At 45.9% G+C, this 21,291-nt stretch overlaps 1 protein-coding gene across 1 annotated transcript; it reads left to right on the plus strand.

Moving 5' to 3' along the window:
* The first annotated feature begins 1,539 nt into the window (after nucleotides 1-1,539).
* Nucleotides 1,540-19,888, plus strand: MUC20 (mucin 20, cell surface associated). The gene is made up of 4 exons (XM_055418557.2): nucleotides 1,540-1,668; nucleotides 13,579-14,991; nucleotides 17,303-17,394; nucleotides 19,561-19,888. The coding sequence occupies exons 1-4, from the start codon at nucleotides 1,590-1,592 to the stop codon at nucleotides 19,627-19,629; spliced, it is 1,653 nt and encodes a 550-aa protein (XP_055274532.1). The 5' UTR covers nucleotides 1,540-1,589; the 3' UTR covers nucleotides 19,630-19,888.
* Nucleotides 19,889-21,291: the final 1,403 nt, after the last annotated feature.

Consider the following 21,291-nt stretch of genomic DNA (forward strand, 5'->3'; position numbering starts at 1 on the left):
TCCCCAGTCATGGATTCAACCCAAATGCTCTGCATTGTAACTGAGGAGTCTTAACCACTGGACTGCCAGGGTAGTCCCCAGGGTGAAATTCTAGAAGCCAGTGTCTTACATGAAGCAGAACCTCAGCCGTCATGGCCAAGATGACCTCAGAGGCCCTGACAGAGGCCCAGAGAAGCCAAATAACTTGTTCAAGATCACACAGCCCCTAGGCCATAATTAAGGAAGGAGCTGAAAAAAGAACCCAGACCTTCTGGATTCCACTTTAAAGTTCCTTCCAGCCATGAGATTTTTGTGGTTTTTTGATGCTTGTCCAACAAGCTTTCCTCTGCTCTAGAACTGCTTTCTCCACAAAACTCTGGCCCTGAGACCCCCAAGGTACCTTGTCTGGCCTCTGGCTATGGCCATAACAGCCTACGATCTGGGCCCTTTGAGGGGATAAGATTCTTCACTGGGGCATTTGGAAATATATTCTGCAGCCTCATTACCCTTCTTGTAGCCAGATCCCCAAACTTCCCTCAGTGTCCCCCCTCCCAGGCCTGGGGACTCAGACCAGCACACTTACCCTGTCCCTTCTTCGAGGTGTGCTCTCCCTGCCCTGCACCTGCAGGCTGGCCCAGGACATGATCCTGCCTCTGGCTGGGATGTAGGATCCCAGGATGTAAAGACAGAAGGATGTTAGGGATCAGAGTCCTTCCCCACAGTAGAGGGTTGTCTCCTGAAAACCTCAGGGGGCTGTTCCTTCTATGACTTGAGGATCCGAATGGACATCAGGATTAGTTTATCGAGCACTTAAAATGTATATGCTTTCAATAAGCACCAAGTATGTAGGCACAATGTTAGAGCCTTTTTATTGCGTGTGATCCTCAAAAAACAGCCCAGTGAGGTAAGGATTAGGCCCATTTTACAGATCAGGAGGTTGAGGTTCAGAAAGCTCTTCAGTTTGCCCTTGACAATAGAGGTAATAGGGTTTCCCTAAGGCTCAGCTGGTAAAGAATCCGCCTGCAAGGTGGGAGACCTGGGTTCGATCCCTGGATTGGGAATATCCCCTGGAAAAGGAAAAGGCTACCCACTCTAGTATTCCGGCCTGGAGAAGTCGGACTGTATAGTCCATGGGGTCTCAAAGAGTTGGACACTATTGAGTGAGATTTTCACTTTCACGTTCATAGAGGTAATAAGTCCAGAATTAGGAATAAAACCCATGTCTCTCTAACTAGAAGTCAAAATCCCATGCACAATGTGTGTGTGTGGGGGAAGCTTGTGGGAAGGGGGAGCATGTATGAAACACTTTCTGCCACAGTTTCCCTGGCTGCAGGAACCAGGGGGTGAATGTCACTGTGGAAAGGATTCTGTATCTTCAAATTTTAGGGAGGAGGAGTCTGTGGGCAAGGGAGGCAGGAGAGTTGGCTCCTTGTCAGTCCTGACACACAACCTGCCAGCTCTTAGCCTGTGCACTTGTGATCACCTGGTTGCATCCTGGAAACTAGCCAGTCACACCTAAGCAGGTGGCCCGCCCATCCTCTGCAGGTTGAGGAAGTAGGAAAAGGCAGGAGTGGGCAGAGCTGTTGGCAGTGGTGGCCGGAGTCCCAGCTATGATGAGCTTTCTCTGGTGCCTGGCTCTGCCCCTTTTCTTCTGCTGCTGGGAGGCTGGGGCCGCCAGGAGCTCTGCAGGTAAGGAGGTGAGAGGGTTGTGGGGTTCTCTCCTGACTCTGGGTGGGAGTTTCTATACTACAGCTCTTTGTGGGTGAAAGTAGCTCTCTTGGGTTAGTTACAATCAATCAAAAAGCTATACAGCCTTCCCAAGTGGTGCAAGTGGTAAAGAACCCACCTGCCAATGCAGGAGACATAACAGATGTGGGTTTGATTCCTGAGTCAGGAAGATCCACTGGAGGAGGGCATGGCAACACACTCCAGTATTCTTGCCTGGAGAATCCCACGGACAGAGGAGCTTGGTGGGCTTCAGTCCCTAGGGTTGCAAAGAGTAGGATGTAACTGAAGCAACTGAGCACACATAAAACTAAACTTGAAGTATTGCGTGTGTGTGTTTTCAGTTGTATCTGGCTTTTTGTGACCCCATGGACTCCTCTGTCCATAGGATTATCCTGGCAAGAATACCAGGGTGGGTTGCCATTTCCTTCTTCAGGGCATCTTCTCAACCCAGGGATCGAACCCACATCTCCTTCGGCTCCTACCTTGGCAGATGGATTCTTACCACTGAGCCACCTGGGAAGCCCCACTTGAAGTATGACTGTCATTGATAGAGTACACAATGGCAAAGGGTCAGCTTAAGTGCATTTGACGCTGTAGTCCACACAAATGTGAGGTTGCTATGGGTTTGTCTTTATGCCTGTGGGGGTTTGAGTATGTGTGGAGGGAAGAATAGGGAGTCAGAGGGTGCAGGCTGGTGATAAATCTGATTAAAGAATGTGGCTTGACAAGATTCTCTCTCCTTCAATTTAATGTTTTAGCACAGTTTTCCTTTAAAAGCCCATTAAATTTTTAAAAATTTTATATTAGCATATAGATGATTGAGAATGTTGTGATAGCTTCAGGTGCATGGCAAAATGACTCAGGCATACATATACATGTATCCATTCTCCCCAAACTCCCCTCCTGTCCAAGCTGTCACATGACGTTGATCAGAGTTCCCTGTGTTATATAGTAGGTGCTTATTGTAAAAACCTGCTTTTGTTTGAAATGTCTGACTGTCACAGACGGCTTGTGGAAGGTGGATTCTGAGAGAGGCAAGGCTTTTATGAAAGAAAAGAACCGACACTGACCTGTAACAGAAACGGTGCCAAGCTTGTCACATGCATCATCTTTTGTAAAAATAGACTGTATTTTTTAGAGCAGTTTTAGATTCACAGCAAAACTGAGCAGAAAGTACAAAGATTCCTAAAGAGCCTTGTCTCCCACCTTCTCACCAGAAATATATGTGTGTTACAACTGAGGACTCTACAGTGACACATCATTATTACACATTGTCTTTCGAAACTTAATTTTTTTAGAGCAGTTTTAGTTTCACAGCAAAACGGAAAGGAAGGTCAGAGATTTCGCATATACCCTTGTCACTAGCTTTTTAATCTTCACAATAACCCTGTGAGAGATACATTCTTACCCTCATCTATCCCCTGCCTCACAAGTGAGGAGACTGAGGCTTCTTACCAGCATGAAGTGACTCTGCAGAATCAGGATTTTATTCCACACATCATGCCTAACCACTGGACCACACTGCCTCCTGCACTCATTACCTCTCAGGCGTGTGCGACACATTTAATGTAGTGTTCCCAACCAAGTGAAATAGGTACCTCAAGCTCCATTCTACAGATGGGACAACGCAGGCGTGGAGCCAGGAGACTTGGCCAGGTCACAAGTTTGGTAAGCGGCAAGCAAACAGAGGAGAGGGGACTCGAATTCCGGGTCCAAAGTCCATGTGCTTTCCTTTCCCCAAGTTTGATTTGAGGAATGGTTCAGGAGAGCTGCAGCACTCTAGAGCTATCAAGGGCCAGGATGGGCTTTGCTCTGTTTGAGAAGACCCTGGACAGGTAAGAGAGTTGGGTTGGGGGTCGTAAGAGCCCTGAAGACGAACAGGTGATGGGTTTGGGAAGCCTGAGAAGGTTCCACAGCAGGATAACACCACGGGGCTCCCAAGAAAGGAAGAAAATGTGTCAGGGGAGGTCAGCATCAGACCCCATGGTTGGGTTTCGGGCTTTGTGGGCTGCCGCAGAGAAGCTCTGCCTCCAGCTGTGGGGACTGAGGAGCCTCAGAGAAACTGAAGTGAGGAGAAGCAAGTGTATTCCTGCAGAAGTGTGATTTGTGTGTGTAGGTAGACAGCACTGAGTGGGCAATGAGAATGAGGGCCATGACCACGTAATCAGCACGTGGTACAGCCTGAAACTCTCGCTGTATGAAATTAGGTTATGTGCTCTCAGGTGACTCCTTGATAGGACATGGTCGGGGAGGGATGCTTAATGACCCCCGGAAGGCTAGGAATGGAAGGACTTCTGTATTCCCCTTCCCATGACAAGACAGGTAGGAGACACTCGCTGGTAGGAGACAGAGTCAGGATTTGCACCAGTAAATCATCAGACTCCAGCTAGCAGGCAACATAGCTATGACTAGAACGCAGTCTCTTGCCTCTTAGCCCAGTGTTCCTTCATCATCCAGTGGGAGACACAAGAGGACAAGCCAAGGGCCTGTTCTGATATCCTGAGTAGAGATGACCAAATGGCACTGGCCCTCCTGAGGGTCCTTGGGTACTTCTGGGACAGTAGGTCTCAGAAAAGGCCATCTTAAGCCATCAGAACCCCCCCCAAAGTGTGCATATGCTTTATCTTTTTCCTTCCAAGAGTAGGCTTACTAGATAAAACACTTGTTACATTTGAATTTCAGGTAATGACTTTTTCAGTATGTCTTAAATATTACATGTACAGGAGGCGGTGATCAAAACCATCCCCAAGAAAAAGAAATGCAAAAAGGAAAATGGTTGTCTGACGAAGCCTTACAGATAGCTGAGTAAATAATAGAAGCAAAAGGCAAAGGAGAAAAGGAAAGATATACACATCTGAATGCAGAGTTCAAAAGAATAGCAAGGAGAGAGAGACAAGAAAGGCTTCCTAAGTGAACAATGCAAAGAAATAGAGGAAAACAATAGAATGGGAAAGACTAGAGATCTCTTTAAGAAAATTAGAGATACCAATGTTTCCATGGTATCTCTAATTTTCTTAAAGAGATCTCTGAGATACCAATGTTTCCATACTACTACTAAGTCACTTCAGTCGTGTCCGACTCTGTGTGACCCCATAGACGGAAGCCCACCAGGCTCCCCTGTCCCTGGGATTCTCCAGGCAAGAACACTGGAGTGGGTTGCCATTTCCAATGTTTCCATGGTATCTCTAATTTTCTTAAAGAGATCTCTGAGATACCAATGTTTCCATGGTATCTCTAATTTTCTTAAAGAGATCTCTGAGATACTAATGTTTCCATGGTATCTCTAATTTTCTTAAAGAGATCTCTGAGATACCAATGTTTCCATGGTATCTCTAATTTTCTTAAAGAGATCTCTGAGATACCAATGTTTCCATGGTATCTCTGTTCAGTTCAGTTCAGTCGCTCAGTCGTGTCCGACTCTCCGCGACCCCATGAATTACAGCACACCAGGCCTCCCTGTCCATCGCCAACTCCCGGAGTTCACTCAAACTCATGCCCACAGAGTCGGTGATGCCATCCAGCCATCTCATTCTCGGTCTTCCCCCTCTCCTCCCGCCCCCAACCTTTCCCAGCATCAGAGTCTTTTCCAGTGAGTCAACTCGTCGCATGAGGTGGCCAAAGTATTGCAGCTTCAGCTTTAGCATCAGTCCCTCCAATGAACATCCAGGATTGATCTCCTTTAGAATGGACTGGTTGGATCTCCTTGCAGTATAAGGGACTCTCAAGAGTCCTCTCCAACACCGCAGTTCAAAAGCATCGATTCTTCGGCGATCAGCCTTCTTCACAGTCCAACTCTCACATCCATACATGACCACGGGAAAAACCATTGCCTTAACTAGACGGACCTTGGTTGGCAAAGTAATGTCTCTGCTTTTTAATATACTATCAAGGCTGGTCATAACTTTCCTTCCAAGGAGTAAGCGTCTTTTAATTTCATGGCTGCAATCAGCATCTGCAGTGATTTTGGAGCCCAAAAAAATAAAGTCTGACACTATTTCCACTGTTTTTCCATCTATTTCCCATGAAGTGATGGGACCAGATGCCATGATCTTTGTTTTCTGAATGTTGAGCTTCAAGCCAACCTTTTCACTCTCCTCTTTCACTTTCATCAAGAGGCTTTTGAGTTCCTCTTCACTTTCTGCCATAAGGGTGGTGTCATCTGCATATCTGAGGTTATTGATATTTCTCCCGGCAATCTTGATTCCAGCTTGTGCTTCTTCCAGCCCAGCGTTCCTCATGATGTACTCTGCATATAAGTTAAATAAGCAAGGTGACAGTATACAACCTTGACGTACACCTTTTCCTATTTGGAACCAGTCTGTTGTTCCATGTCCAGTTCTAACAGTTGCTTCCTGACCTGCATACAGGTTTCTCAAGAGGCAGGTCAGGTGTTCTGGGATTCCCATCTCTTTCAGAATGTTCCACAGTTTATTGTGATCCACACAGTCAAAAGCTTTGGCATAGTCAATGAAGCAGAAATAGATGTTTTTCTGGAACTCTCTTGCTTTCTCCATGATCCAGCGGATGTTGGCAATTTGATCTCTGGTGCCTCTGCCTTTTCTAAAACCTGCTTGAACATCTGGGAGTTCACGGGTTACATACTGCTGAAGCCTAGCTTGGAGAATTTTGAGCATGACTTTACTAGCGTGTGAGATGAGTGCAATTGTGCGGTAGTTTGAGCATTCTTTGGCATTGCCTTTCTTTGGGATTGGAATGAAGACTGACCTCTTCCAGTCCTGTGGCCACTGCTGAATTTTCCAAATCTGCTGGCATATTGAGTGCAGCACTTTCACAGCATCATCTTTCAAGATTTGAAATAGCTCAACTGGAATTCCATCACCTCCACTAGCTTTGTTAGTAGTGATGCTTTCTAAGGCCCACTTGACTTCACATTCCAGGATGTCTGGCTCTAGGTCAGTGATCATGTTATCATGACTATCTTGGTCGTGAAGATCTTTTTTGTACAGTTCTTCTGTGTATTCCTGCCACCTCTTCTTAATATCTTCTGCTTCTGTTAAGTCCATACCATTTCTGTCCTTTATCGAGCCCATCTTTGCATGAAATGTTCCCTTGGAATCTCTAATTTTCTTGAAGAGGTCTCTTGTTTTTCCTATTCTGTTGTTTTCCTCTATTTCTTGGCATTGATACTGAGGAAGGCTTTCTTATCTCTCCTTGCTAGTCTTTGGAACTCTGCATTCAGATGCTTATATCTTTCCTTTTCTCCTTTGCTTTTCGCCTCTCTTCTTTTCACAGCTATTTGTAAGGCCTCCTCAGACAACCATTTCGCTCTTTTGCATTTCTTTTCCATGGGGATGGTCTTGGTCCCTGTCTCCTGTACAATGTCACGAACCTCCGTCCAGAGTTCATCAGGCACTCTATCAATCAGATCTAGTCCCTTAAATCTATTTCTCACTTCCACTGTATAATCATAAGGGATTTGATTGAGGTCATATCTGAATGGTCTAGTGGTTTTCCCTACTTTCTTCAATTTAAGTCTGAATTTCGCAATAAGGAGTTCATGATCTGAGCCACAGTCAGCTCCTGGTCTTGTTTTCGCTAACTGTATACAGCTTCTCCATCTTTGGTTGCAAAGAATATAATCAATCTGATTTCGGTGTTGACCATCTGGTGATGTCCATGTGTAGAGTCTTCTCTTGTGTTGTTGGAAGAGGGTGTTTGCTATGACCAGTGCATTCTCTTGACAAAACTCTATTAGCCTTTGCCCTGCTTCATTCCGTGCTCCAAGGCCAAATTTGCCAGTTATTCCAGGTGTTTCTTGACTTCCTACTTTTGCATTCCAGTCCCCTATAATGAAAAGGACATCTTTTTTGGGTGTTAGTTCTAAAAGGTCTTGTAGGTCTTCATAGAACCGATTAACTTCGGCTTCTTCAGCATTACTGGTTGGGGCATAGGCCTGGATTACTGTAATATTGAATGGTTTGCCTTGGAAACGAACAGAAATCATTCTGTCGTTTTTAAGATTGCATCCAAGTACTGCATTTCGGACTCTTTTGTTGACCATGATGGCTACTCCATTTCTTCTAAGGGATTCCTGCCCACAGTAGTAGATATAATGGTCATCCGAGTTAAATTCACCCATTCCAGTCCATTTTAATTCACTGATTCCTAGAATGTCGATGTTCACTCTTGCCATCTCCTGTTTGACCACTTCCAATTTGCCTTGATTCATGGACCTAACATTCCAGGTTCCTATGCAATACTGCTCTTTACAGCACCGGACCTTGCTTCTATCACTGGTCACATCCACAACTGGGTATTGGTTTTGCTTTTGCTCCATCCCTTTATTCCTTCTATAGTTATTTCTCCACTGATCTCCAGTAGCATACTGGGCACCTACCAACCTGGGGAATTCCTCATTCAGTATCCTATCATTTTGCCCTTTGTTACTGTTCATGGGGTTCTCAAGGCAAGTACACTGAAGTGGTTTGCCATTCCGTTCTCCAGTGGACCACATTCGGCTGTGGTCCATGTGATCAGATCGGCTAGTTCCTGTGATTATGATTTCAGTTTGTCTGCCCTCTGATGCCCCCTAGCAATACCTACCGTCTTATTTGGGTTTCTCTTACCTTGGTCGTGGAAAATCTCTTCACAGCTGCTCCAGCAAAGTGCAACCGCTGTACCTTACCTTGGACGAGGGGTATCTCCTCAAGGCCGCCTCTCCTGACCTTGAACGTGGAGTAGCTCCTCTCGGCCCTCCTGCGCCCACGCAGCCACCGCCTGTTGGACATGGGGTAGCTCCTCTCGGCTGCCGGCCCTGGCCTCAGGCGTGGGGTAGCTCCTCACAGCCGCACCTCTTTGCGTGGTTCGTTGCGCCGGGGTCGGCGCCTCTCGCGTCGCGTCTCTCTAATTTTCTTAAAGAGATCTCTAGTCTTTCCCATTCTATTGTTTTCCTCTATTTCTTTGCACTGTTCACTTAGGAAGTCTTTCTTATCTCTCTCTCCTTGCTATTCTTTGGAACTCTGCATTCAGATGTGTATATCATTCCTTTTCTCCTTTGCCTTTTGCTTCTATTATTTACTCAGCTATTTGTAAGGCTTCGTCAGACAACCATTAAATCCCTTATGATTATACAGTCGAAGTGAGAAATAGATTTAGGGGACTAGATCTGATAGATAGACTGCCTGATGAACTATGGACGGAGGTTCGTGACATTGTACAGGAGGCAGGGACCAAGACCATCCCCATAGAAAAGAAATACAAAAAAGCAAAATGGCTGTCTGAGGAGGCCTTACAAATAGCTGTGAAAAGAAGAGAGGCGAAAAGCAAAGGAGAAAAGGAAAGATAAGCGTCTGAATGCAGAGTTCCAAAGAATAGCAAGGAGAGATAAGAAAGCCTTCCTCAGTATCAATGCCAAGAAATAGAGGAAAACAACAGAATAGGAAAAACAAGAGATCTTTTGAAGAAAATTATAGATATCAAGGGAACATTTCATGCAAAGATGGGCTCGATAAAGGACAGAAATGGTATGGACCTAACAGAAGCAGAGGATATTAAGAAGAGGTGGCAAGAATACATAGAACTGTACAAAAAAGATCTTCACGACCAGGATAGTCACGATAATGTGATCACTGACCTAGAGCCAGACATCCTGGAATGTGAAGTCAAGTGGGCCTTAGAAAGCATCACTACGAACAAAACTAGCGGACGTGATAAAATTCCAGCTGAGCTATTTCAAATCTTGAAAGATGATGCTGTGAAAGTGCTGCACTCAATATGCCAGCAGATTTGGAAAACTCAGCAGTGGCCACAGGACTGGAAGAGGTCAGTCTTCATTCCAATCCCAAAGAAAGGCAATGCCAAAGAATGCTCAAACTACCGCACAATTGCACTCATCTCACACGCTAGTAAAGTCATGCTCAAAATTCTCCAAGCCAGGCTTCAGCAATATGTGAACCATGAACTCCCAGATGTTCAAGCAGGTTTTAGAAAAGGCAGAGGCACCAGAGATCAAATTACCAACATCTGCTGGATCATGGAGAAAGCAAGAGAGTTCCAGAAGAGCATCTATTTCTGCTTCATTGACTATGCCAAAGCCTTTGACTGTCGGATCACAATAAACTGTGGAACATTCTGAAAGAGATGGGAATACCAGACCACCTGACCTGCCTCTTGAGAAACCTGTATGCAGGTCAGGAAGCAACAGTCAGAACTGGACATGGAACAACAGACTGGTTCCAAATAGGAAAAGGAGTATGTCAAGGCTGTATATTGTCACCTTGCTTATTTAACTTATATGCAGAGTACATCATGAGGAACGCTGGGCTGGAAGAAGCACAAGCTGGAATCAAGATTGCCGGGAGAAATATCAATAATCTCAGATATGCAGATGACACCACCCTTATGGCAGAAAGTGAAGAGGAACTCAAGAGCCTCTTGATGAAAGTGAAAAAGGAGAGTGAAAAGGTTGGCTTAAAGCTCAACATTCAGAAAACAAAGATCATGGCATCTGGTCCCATCACTTCATGGGAAATAGATGGAAAAACAGTGGAAACAGTGTCAGACTTTATTTTTTGGGGCTCCAAAATCACTGCAGATGCTGATTGCAGCCATGAAATTAAAAGATGCTTACTCCTTGGAAGGAAAGTTATGACCAAACTTGATAGTATATTAAAAAGCAGAGACATTACTTTGACAACAAAGGTCCGTCTAGTCAAGGCTATGGTTTTTCCAGTGTTCATGTATGGATGTGAGAGTTGGACTGTGAAGAACGCTGATCGCCGAAGAATTGACGCGTTTGAACTGTGGTGTTGGAGAAGACTCTTGAGAGTCCCTTATACTGCAAGGAGATCCAACCAGTCCATTCTAAAGGAGATCAGTCTTGGGTGTTCATTGGAAGGACTGATGCTAAAGCTGAAACTGCAATACTTTGGCCACCTCATGCAACGAGTTGACTCAGTGGAAAAGATTCTGATGCTGGGAAGGATTGGGGGCAGGAGGAGAAGGGGACGACCGAGAATGAGATGGCTGGATGGCATCACCGACTCTGTGGACATGAGTTTGAGTGAACTCCGGGAGTTGGTGATGGACAGGGAGGCCTGGCGTGCTGTGATTCATGGGGTCGCGGAGAGTCGGACGTGACTGAGCGACTGAACTGATGGAAACATTTCATGCAAAGATGGGCACAATAAAGGACAGAAATGGTATGGACCTAACAGAAGCAGAAGATATTAAGAAGAGGTGGCAAGAATACACAGAAGAACTGTACAAAAAAGATCTTAATGACCCAGATAACCACAATGGTGTGATCACTGACCTAGAGCCAGACATCTTGGAGTGCGAAATCAAGTGGGCTTTAGGAAGCATTACTACAAACAAAGCTAGTGGAGATAATGGAATTTCAGCTGAGCTATTTCAAATCTTTAAAGATGATGCTGTGAAAGTGCTGTATTCACTATGCCAGCAAATTTGGAAAACTCGGCAGTGGCCACACGACTGAAAAAAGGTTAGTTTTCATTCCAGTCCCAAAGAAGGGCAATATCAAAGAATGTTCAAACTACCACACAATTGCACTCATTTCACACGCTAGCAAAGTAATGCTCAAAATTCTCCAAGCTAAGCTTCAACAGTAAGTGAACCATGAACTCCCAGATGTTCAAGCTGGATTTAGAAAAGGCAGAGGAACCAGAGATCAAATTGCCAACATCCATTGGAGCATAGAAAAAGAAACAGAATTCCAGAAAAACATCTACTTCTGCTTCATTGATTATGCTAAAGCCTTTGACTGTGTGGATTACAACAAACTGTGGAAAATTCTGAAAGAGATGGGAATACCAGACCACCTTACCTGCCTCCTGAGAAACCTGTATGCATGTCAGGAAGCAACAGTTAGAACTAGACATGGAACCACAGACTGGTTCCAAATTGGGAAAGGAGTACATCAAGGCTGTATATTGTCATTCTGCTTATTTAACTTTTATGCAGAGTACATCATGCGAAATGCCAGGCTGAATGAAGCACAAGCTGCAATCAAGACTCCCGAGAGGACTCTCAGTAAGATATACAGATGACACCACCCTTATGGCAGAAAGTGAAGAGGAATTAAAGAGTCTGTTGATGAAGGTGAAAGAGGACAGTGAAAAAGCTGGTTTAAAACTCAACATTCAAAAAATGAAGATCATGGCATCCAGTCCCATAGCTTTATGGCAACAGATAAATAGGGAAACAGATAGATAGGGAAACAATGGAAACAGTGACAGACTTTATTTTCTTGGGCTCCAAAATCACTGCAGATGGTGACTGCAGCCATGAAATTAAAAGGTGCTTGCTCCTTGAAAGAAAAGCTGTGACAAACCTAGACAACATATTAAAGAGCAGAGACATTACTTTGCCTACCAAGGTCTATATAGTCAAAGCTTTGGTTTTTCCAGGCGTCACGTATGGATGTGAGAGACCATAAAGAAGGCTGAGTGCCAAAGAACTGATGCTTTTGGAGAAGACTTTTGAGAGTCCTTTGGACTGCAAGAAGATCAAACAAGTCAATCATAAAGGAAATCAACCCTGAATATTCATTGGAAGGACTGATGCTGAAGCTCCAATACTTTGGCCACCTAATGCAAAGAGCCAACTCATTAGAAAGGACCCAATGCTGGGAAAGATTTAAGGCAGGAGGAGAAGGGGACACCAGAAGACAAGATGGTTGGATGGCATCACTGACTCAATGGATGTAAGTTTGAACGAGCTCTGAGAGATGGTTAAGAACAGGGAAGCCTGGCGTGCTGCAGTCCATGGGGTCGAAAAGAGTCAGACACAACTGAGGGACTGAACAACAACAAATATTACATGAGAAATACACATACTAAAAAATATTTATCATTAGCATTATTCTTTATTTATCTGACAAATTTAACTGGACAGCCTGTATTTTTATTTGCTAAATTTGGAAACCCTCCTCAAGAGATCGGAGAAGGAAATGGCAACCCACTCCAGTGTTCTTGCCTAGAGAATCCTGTGGATAGAGGAGCCTGTGGGCTGCTGTCCGTAGGGTCGCATAGAGTCGGACACGACTGAAGCAACTTAGCATGCATGCATGCCTTGGAGAAAGAAATGGCAATCCACTCCAGTATTCTTGCCTGGAGAATCCCAAGGACAGAGGAGCCTGGTGGGATGCTATCTATGGGGTCGCACAGTCGGACATGACTGAAGTGACTTAGCAGCAGCAGCGGCAGCCTCAAGAGATACCTCAGCCCCTCCCCCTCGACAGACAGGGGAGGCATCTCTCAGCTCATAAATAATCCTGCTGCAGCCTCCCCTGGGGAACAAACGGCTGCTGGCCCTCCACTCACATGACCTCAGAAGGTCTTTCAAGCGAGCAGAGACGTTCTGCCCTAAGAAGTTGTTGTTTAGTCACTCAGTCGTGTCTGACTCTCTGTGGCCCCATGGACTACAACTTGCCAGCTGTCTCTGTCCTCCACTACTCCTGAAGTTTGCTCAAAAAATTGATAGGAAGGTGACAAGGATTCTTTCAGAAAGTTCTGAGAGTTGTGGTTCCTGCTCCACAGTTCTTGGCTCACTTGGATCTTCTGCTTTTCTTTGCTCCCCCTTGAATTGGGATCCTGGCCCACACATTCACTTTGATGGCTTCAGACCAGTAAGCATCTCAATTTGGGGGCTGGCTTGCCTCAAGTGGGCCATCAGAGGACCTCAGCCAGGGCAATCCCAGTTCCATGACTGCTACATGGGGCTGTCTTCCCAATATTGCCTCCTCTTCCTTGAAAATATAGTTGAAAAATAAGGTCAAATGATCCCTCCTCCCTGCTTCCTCCCAGCAGTACCCAGGGATAAATCTAAGAGCCTGTGTCAAGTCAGTGCCCTGGGATTCACAGCTCACAGAGTTGCTCTTATCCAACACAGGCCCCAGTGGATCAGGCCACACAGAACTGCCCGCTGTGACTTCAGAGGTCTGGACAAGCTCAGAGGAAGTCTTTCAGGCTACTGACTTCACTGAGCCCTCTGTGCCAAACCACGTCTCTTGGGAAACTCAAACCTTGAGCACCCAGACCTCTGATAAGACCTTCATCAGAGGCGGTACCGTTTCGGAAGCAGAGACCAGGGAAGACAAGATCATGACCCTCATGACAAGAAAGCCTTCCAAGTTCACAGCTGTGATCACTACTCCCATGGCGACATCATCCAAAAGTGGCAGCCACATGGAACGTGTAAGGACCACAGTTGACACTGTCACAGGCAGCGAGCTCTGGAAAGTTGTCTTTGAGAACCTTTGCACTTTTGACAGCTCTGAAGAAGCAAAGAGAATCTTGAAATTCACTCACATTTCTGCAGAAGCCGAGGTCCTATCCTCGGAGAGCAGTGCCTCCTCTGACAGCTCAGTTCCAGCTGTCACCACCTCAAGAGCCCTGTCAGCAGACATCACTGCTCTGACTGAAGCCTTGGTTACCTACATCACCAGCATCAACACGATCAACTGCAGAGTTATGGAAACAGAACCAACTGCCGCCATCCCTGAGACCTCACACATAGATCACAGCTCCACAGGAGGACAGGCCCTGTCTACCCATGAGAGGTCAGCCTTGCCTGACTCCACTGAAGCAAAATCACACCTTACTAGGAACACAATCTCTGTTGAGACCTGGGCAACAGCCCACGCCACGGAGTCAGTCACACCTGCTGTCACAGTCATCCTCAGGAAAGGATACGACACCTCAGAAAAGGAAACGACAGCAGCCAAGGCCACCACCCCAAGTGGAACCTTGGTGACAGTCAGCAAGAACCTCTTGGAAGAAAGCTCAGCCCTCTCTGTTGAGACAACAAGCGACACCAGTATCTCAGAGATAATTACAGTCTTCACAGAGGATGCAACAGCAGTAAGCAAAGTAACTCCCCCTGCTGGGCTCTCAGCTATGGTCTACAGCTTCTCCGAAGAAACCTCCACCACGGGTTCCACCTCCTCAGAGGCTTCTACCACACACAGCACATTCAGTGGGCCCCTTCCCACTATCAGCAGGAGCTCTCGTCCTTCTTTCCATCTGCCTATGGTTGACAGCATCCCAGAAACAAGTGTTACTTCAGCCAAGACCACAGCCTCAGCCAACAGCAGCCCCACAGCCTCAGCCGACAGCACTCCGGAAACAAACGTCTCCTCAACCGAGATCACAGCCTCGACCAACAGTAGCTCAGAAACCAGCGTCCCCTCAGCCAAGACCACAGACTCAGTGAAGACCTTGAAAACAGCCAGCGCAGGTGGAGGGAAAGCCTCAACAACCTCAGCCACCACTGCTCGGACAAGGTGGACAGATATTACTCCAGGTGAGTGGCTCCCCCGCGTGTAATCTTTGGGAATGGGAGTTTGGCATCTGTGTGTTTAAGGAGATGGGAGAAAGGAAAAATGAATCTGGAGGTTCCTTCTGAGCCCTGTCTCAGATGTCACCTCTTCATGATGTTCTAGGAACAAAACCAGTAAGAAGCAGAATTAACGTAGGGTATGGAGAAAGTTCAGTGCTGGAAATGTGGAGAAATGGTTTGGGACCTCGTATTTGCCCTGAGTGATGTAGGACAGGTCCCGGCCCGGCCCTTCCCCTCTGAGCCTCAGTTTCACTGGCAGTAGCTGGAGGGGGTTGCAGTGAGGTCCTTTCCAGTTCTGCCGTGCTATGAGGTTAACTGTTGAGTAACTACTGTGCACCAGGGAGGGGCCAAATTTTATTTAAAAGACATAGCCTTCATGCTCTGAAAGCCTCTGGTTCAGCCAGGGTCACACCAAGTGGAAATAAGGCCCAAGGGGCTGCCCTCTGAGCAGCTGGGACCCCATGAGAGTTTAGCTTACAGGATGCACTTTATGGGATGGGTAACATAAATGGTGGGGGTTTCCTAGGTGTCAAGCAGGAGAAGCAGGTTCAATCCCTGGGTCGGGAAGATCCCCTGGAGAAGGAAATGAAACCCACTGCAGTATTCTTGACTGGGAAAACCCACAGAGGAGGCTGTCGGGCTACAGTCCATGGGATTGCAAAGAGTCAGACCTGACAGCAGTTAAACAGCACTTGCAAGTGTAAATGGTGACTTAAAAATCATTCAATAAATTGGACAAAGATTTGGGAGTTGAAAGCTACACCTTGAGACAACTTCTTTAGGGAAGAAGTCCCTTGTCAGTAGTCAGCCCAGCTTCTGGTCAGCCTGGAGACTTCATCTCCATTTCCTATCATCTTTCCTCATGTCTCATCCCAGCAGTATCTTCTGCTTGCCAGGCCTTTTTGGGAAGGTGAAATAAAAATATTAATCACAACCACCTTACTGAATATCTTGAATTTCAGGCAGAGGTGATATAAAAACATTTCACAGTCAGTAAGCATGGCAGCAGCTGAAGGTTCTCTCTGATGGCAGGCTTTGCATGTTATCTCCTCTATCTCGAAAACCTTGAAAACCATTTTATGGGGCGGGTGTTCTTACTCTACCTGGCAAGTGAGGGAATACATTTAAAGACCGTTTAAAAAGTAGCAGTGGAGTTCCAAATGAAAGTCTGTTTGATTCCAAAACTCAGAGTCTCCTGTTGTGCTTTTATTTTTAAACCTTAATGTATTAATATTTTTCTTTTAATAAGATTTCATTTATTGTGTGTTGATTAGATGATACATTGACATGATTTAAAGTTCAATAAGTACATAGATTACATCTTAAAATGTCTTTCTTCTATTGCTGTCCCCTCATTACCCAATTTGCCTTTCACACATATCTGATGGTATCACTTTGCTGTGAATCCTCTTCTGGACATGCAATATGCACATGAAAGCATAAAAAGGAAGAGGGAAGATATCTTTATATTATAGCAATATAATATAGATATTGATACTATATCATATAGCTATAGACAATATCTATCTTCTTTTTTATGCAAATGGAACATGTGATAAACACAGATCTCTTGATACAAAGCTATCTTTTGGTATGGCTTCTCAGTATTTTGTTTTACCATAATTTATTTAACCAGTGTTTTCTGGATGGACATTTAGGTCATTTCCAGTATTTTTGTTATCATGAACAGTGCTGCAGTAAATAATAGAAGTGCAACTGCTGGATTAATTCCAATAGTATTCTGATAGGAAGAATTGACTAAAAGGTGGCAGGTAAAGCTTAAGGCCCAAGGAAAGAATGAAGTTGTCTACAAAGCTTCTAAGTCAGGAAGGCTGGATTGAAAGACAGCTGCCACCTAAGAGCTGGAAGAACTGGCCGAGCACATCCCCTCAGAGACCAGCTTCTCTGCGGCCTTTCTCTGGCTGGCCTATTCCCAACAGCTTCATCCAGGGCCCCCAGGCCTTCAGAACATTCTGGATCCACTTTCATTTCTCCTTCCTCACACTACTCTTTTGCCTTCTCCACATCTGGAGGGGGTCTTTACTCTTCATTTTCTTCCCTCTTGTTGGGAAGACATTATGATGGGTCCAATTACTAGAGAGAAGGAATCCTCTCTGCAGTGAAGAGAGGGAACACTGTGAACACAGACACACTTACACGTGAGGGTAAGCGCACATCTACAGAGCAGGGCCGGAGGCTGGGGACCACAGTTCACATCTTGATTCCAGAAATGACTCACCCATGCTTTCGTCTTCTCACGGTTCTCAACTTGCAGGCGCAGATGGAGGCTTCCTCCTCCTGAGGCTGAGCGTGTCCTCCCCTGAAGACCTCACTGACCCCAAAGTGGCAGAGAGGCTGATGCATCAGGTGAGCAGGCACTCTTTGTGCCGGGGAGTGGAGGAGAGCGAGAGATTCTTGGAGATGCTGGGGAAGATCTGCAGGATACAGAAGGGCTGCTGCTACGTTAAGGAGGGTCTAGTTTCTTGTGGAGTATTAGGAATGAATTCTAAGAATCTCTCCCTGGCTTTGTTTCTGCCTGTTTTTTCTGAGTACTAAACTCCCTTCTCTGCAATATAAAAAAAAAAAATTCTTTCCCTCATCCCAATTTCCTTAGGCCACAGGAAGATCAGGCTTTCTGACCCCTGAGAGATAGTCAGGAATTTAGTTGCACGTGGCAGCAACCCAATGCTTCGGAGCTTATTTAAAAGGCAGGGAATTGGCTGAAAAACCTAGAAATGACTGTCCAGTTTCAGCTCTGGCTGGATCCAGAAGCTCAAACAGGATCATCAGGATTTTCTTTTTCTTTTCCCCACTTAGCTCTGCTCCCTTTATCCCTCAGAGTCTTTCATATGCAAGGAAAGGCAGCTGTGACAGCACCAGATTCACAAGGCACAGATTCACAAGGCGCCAGATTCACAAGGCACCAAGTGCCTTCGAAGGAAGGACTGAGCTCATGGACGTGCAAGGGCTACCAGAACTGACAGCCTGACCTGAACCGCATGGAGTGGAATGAGAGACTATGAAGGAAATACGGATGCTAGACAGAGGGGGGGAAATCATAGATGTATGCTCTAGATGGACATCAAGATTGTATTTGTAAAGCTGGGAAAACTCTCCTGAAACCCAGATCCCTGGACAGAGCTTCTAGTGCCAGAATTCTGGGATTACAGTTTGGGGGGATGGTGTGGGTCACTGGAAGGTTAGAATGAGTCAGCTCAGCCTAACTCTTATGTCCACATCTTACTGCCAAGGAGTGAGGGGAAGAGGGAATATTTGGGCCCAAAAGGTCTGTTAGTGGAAGGGGGGCCTTAGGACTCCCATAAGAAAGTCTCTGAACATGGCATCCCTGGTGGTCTATGGTGAAAAATCTGCCTGCCGATGCAGGAGACCCAGGTTCAAACCCTGGGTGGGGAAGATACCCTGGAGAAGGAAACAGCAACCCACTCCAGTGTAGCCTGGCAGGCTATAGTCCATGGGGTCCATGGGGTCTCAGAAGAGTCAGACATGACTTAGCAACTAAAGAACGAACACAGCATGGGGTTTTGAAGAGGGACAGCCAAATAAATGACAGATTCCAGGGGACATGATAATCCAAGTAGCAAGGGTGAATCCAGCTAGAGTTATATCAGATTTGAACCCCTCAAACTGGAAACTATTTCAGAGGTCAGAAGGAAGGTGTGGAGATAGGAGCAGATCAGTTGAGGTGTAGGAACCAGGCCATGCAGGTGTTGGGTATCAATTCCTGTTGTGAGCTGGTTACTGGTGAAAGCTCAGAGGTCAAATAAGAAGCTTTGCAGTTAGGTAGATCTGAGTATGAGCTCCAGTTCCTAACTGTGTGAACTTCTGTAAGTTACTCCATATTACTTTCCTCCCTTGTAAAATGAGGCTAGTACTACCTGCTTTATGGGGTTTCCCTGATGACTCAGCATTAAAGAATCCCCCTGCAATGCAGCAGATACAAGAGACCCAGGTTCAATCCCTCGGATGGGAAGATTCCCTGGAGGAGGAAATGGCAACCCACTCCAGTATTCTTGTCTGAAATATCGTATGGAAACAGGAGCCTGGAGTCCAAAGGTTTGCACAGGGCTGGACATTATTGAGCACACACACACGTGTGCGTACACATACCCAAACATACACGTAACTTGCTTTATAAGGTTTTTTGTTGTTCAGTCTCTAAATCATGTCCAACTCTCTTGCGACCCCCTGGACTATAGCCCACCAGGTTTCTCTGTCCATGGGATTTTCCCAGGAAAGAATACTGGAGTGGGTTGCCAGTCCCTTCTCCACGGTTTCTTCCTGAGCTAGGGATGGAACCACATCTCCTGCACTGATGGGCAGGAGCTCCCAGAGAAGTCCCTGCTTTATAAGGTTACTGTGGGATTTAAATGGTAGGAGTGACATAGCCTATGTCCAGCCTGCATGAGGCTCAGGAAGTGCTACTGGCCTCTTCTGTCCCTTCCTGTCCTTGGCCTGTGATGAGCTCATGGGCCACAAGGGCTGGAAGTAACACCTTCTCCTTTTGCCTACCAGCTCAGCCATAAACTGGACATGCCTACGTTTCCTGTCCAAGTCTCCCTGCTGCGTGTCAGGAGTGGCTGAAGAACACCAGCTGCAATCAGGCACGGCTGCATGTGAAAAGGAGCAGTGCTGCCTATGACCTGGAGCCATGTAACTGTGCAGAGATGTACCTGGAAGGTTCCCATGTAGATCAGCAGATCACAGCCTTGCCCAGACCCAGTAGTGGGACCCTGTCTCACATATGCCTGGGGGTATTGTGTAGGGAGGGGATGGGGTCTGCCCCTTGTTGCAGAGATGACCTTGGGCTTCCGCTGGCATGTGTGTTGTACTTCAGTAAAGAGTGAGCTGATCATCCATCTTTCACCTGTTGTGTGCTTGCATCCTGCGGTAAAAGTATATTCAGTGTGGCTCAGGGATAACTTTATATGGTACAGGAATTTTGTACACCTTCACTGTTACCTCCCTCCTTCATGCTCGTCTGGCTCTTGGCTTGAAATTTGATTACAGCATTGGCCCTGGAGCCTGCTCAACTGCGAGCTCCTTCAGAGCAGGAACCACATCTATTTATCTCAGGATTCCTTGAACCCAGCAGAGCACCTGGCCTGGAGTAGGATCACAGAGAATGCTTGGTAAATTGACTTGAATTTCAAGTTCTCGACACAAGCAGTGCTCAATCATTTCTTCCCCATAACTCACAAATCATATCGTCTTTTAAAAATTAAATGTGGACTTTTTTTCTATTATAGAAGTAAAACTTGTTTTTAAAGCTTAGAGAAATTCAAAAGGACTGAGGAAGGAGAAAAAAGAATTGAGAAGAGGAGGGGAGGAGAAAGAAAGAAATGTCTAAAGTCCCACCTCTAGTGTCTGGAGTTGTCTAGTTGTATCTAACAAAACCATTGTTACTGTATATGTTCAGCCTCTCCATGTGCATGGTTCTGAGTGGACCTCCAGCAAGGGGCACCTTACATTCAATATTTCCAAGATCGAAGTACTCAGCTTACCCCTAAATCTGCTCTGCCTACATCTTCCTCATCTCAGTTAATGTCAATTACAAGGAACTCTTTCTTATTTCTCTGTTTTTTTTTCACATTATAAATCCAGTTCATGAATAAATTCTGTTGGCTCTAGTGTCATCAAAATATGCTCAGCATGTGATCCCATCTTCACTGCTCTCACCCTGGTCCAAGTTGCCATCATTTCCCACCTGGGTGTCCAGGATCTTCTTAACAGGTCTCCCTGTCTCTACCTTTACCCTTCACCCCTTGTCTAGTCCTGGAACATCAGCCAGATGTTCATCAGTCCTTCTCTAATGTATGGCAGACTCTGCCACTCCTTTGCTCTAAAGCCTCACGTTACTCACAGAAGAAGCCACACTCTTACAATGGCCTGCAAAACTGTACATGAGCCGCACACCTCCTCCAGCCTCTTGAACTTGCTCACTGCACATGAGCCCCACTGACTTACTTGCTTTCCTCAAATGTGTCAGTTCCTGAATGCATGCTCACTCTGCTTAGAACATTTCTCCTCCAGACAGCCATGTGGTTAACTCCTCCACCTCTTCCACCTTCTCAGTGGGTCTAACTGACCACTCTCCTCTGCTTTTTCTCTGTAACACTGATCACAACCTGGCGTGAGACATACTTTACTTGTCTTATTATGTCTTCTTCAACTAGAATGAAGAGTTTATACATTGCAGTGTCCCTGTGTCTAGGACAGTGCCTGGCACATAAAAGGCTCTCAGTA

Source organism: Moschus berezovskii, chromosome 1, assembly GCF_049115385.1.
Source record: "Moschus berezovskii isolate FMDL1 chromosome 1, NW_MosBer_1.0, whole genome shotgun sequence".
Lineage (NCBI taxonomy): Eukaryota > Metazoa > Chordata > Mammalia > Artiodactyla > Moschidae > Moschus > Moschus berezovskii.

What these genes read in the sequence shown, in the direction of transcription:
- MUC20 (XM_055418557.2), top strand. Translation starts at nt 1,590, where the DNA reads ATGATGAGCTTTCTCTGGTGCCTGGCTCTGCCCCTTTTCTTCTGCTGC. An exon ending in GGCCGCCAGGAGCTCTGCAG is followed by an intron (nt 1,669 to 13,578) that starts GTAAGGAGGTGA and finishes TATCCAACACAG; the next exon opens with GCCCCAGTGGATCAGGCCAC. An exon ending in GTGGACAGATATTACTCCAG is followed by an intron (nt 14,992 to 17,302) that starts GTGAGTGGCTCC and finishes CTCAACTTGCAG; the next exon opens with GCGCAGATGGAGGCTTCCTC.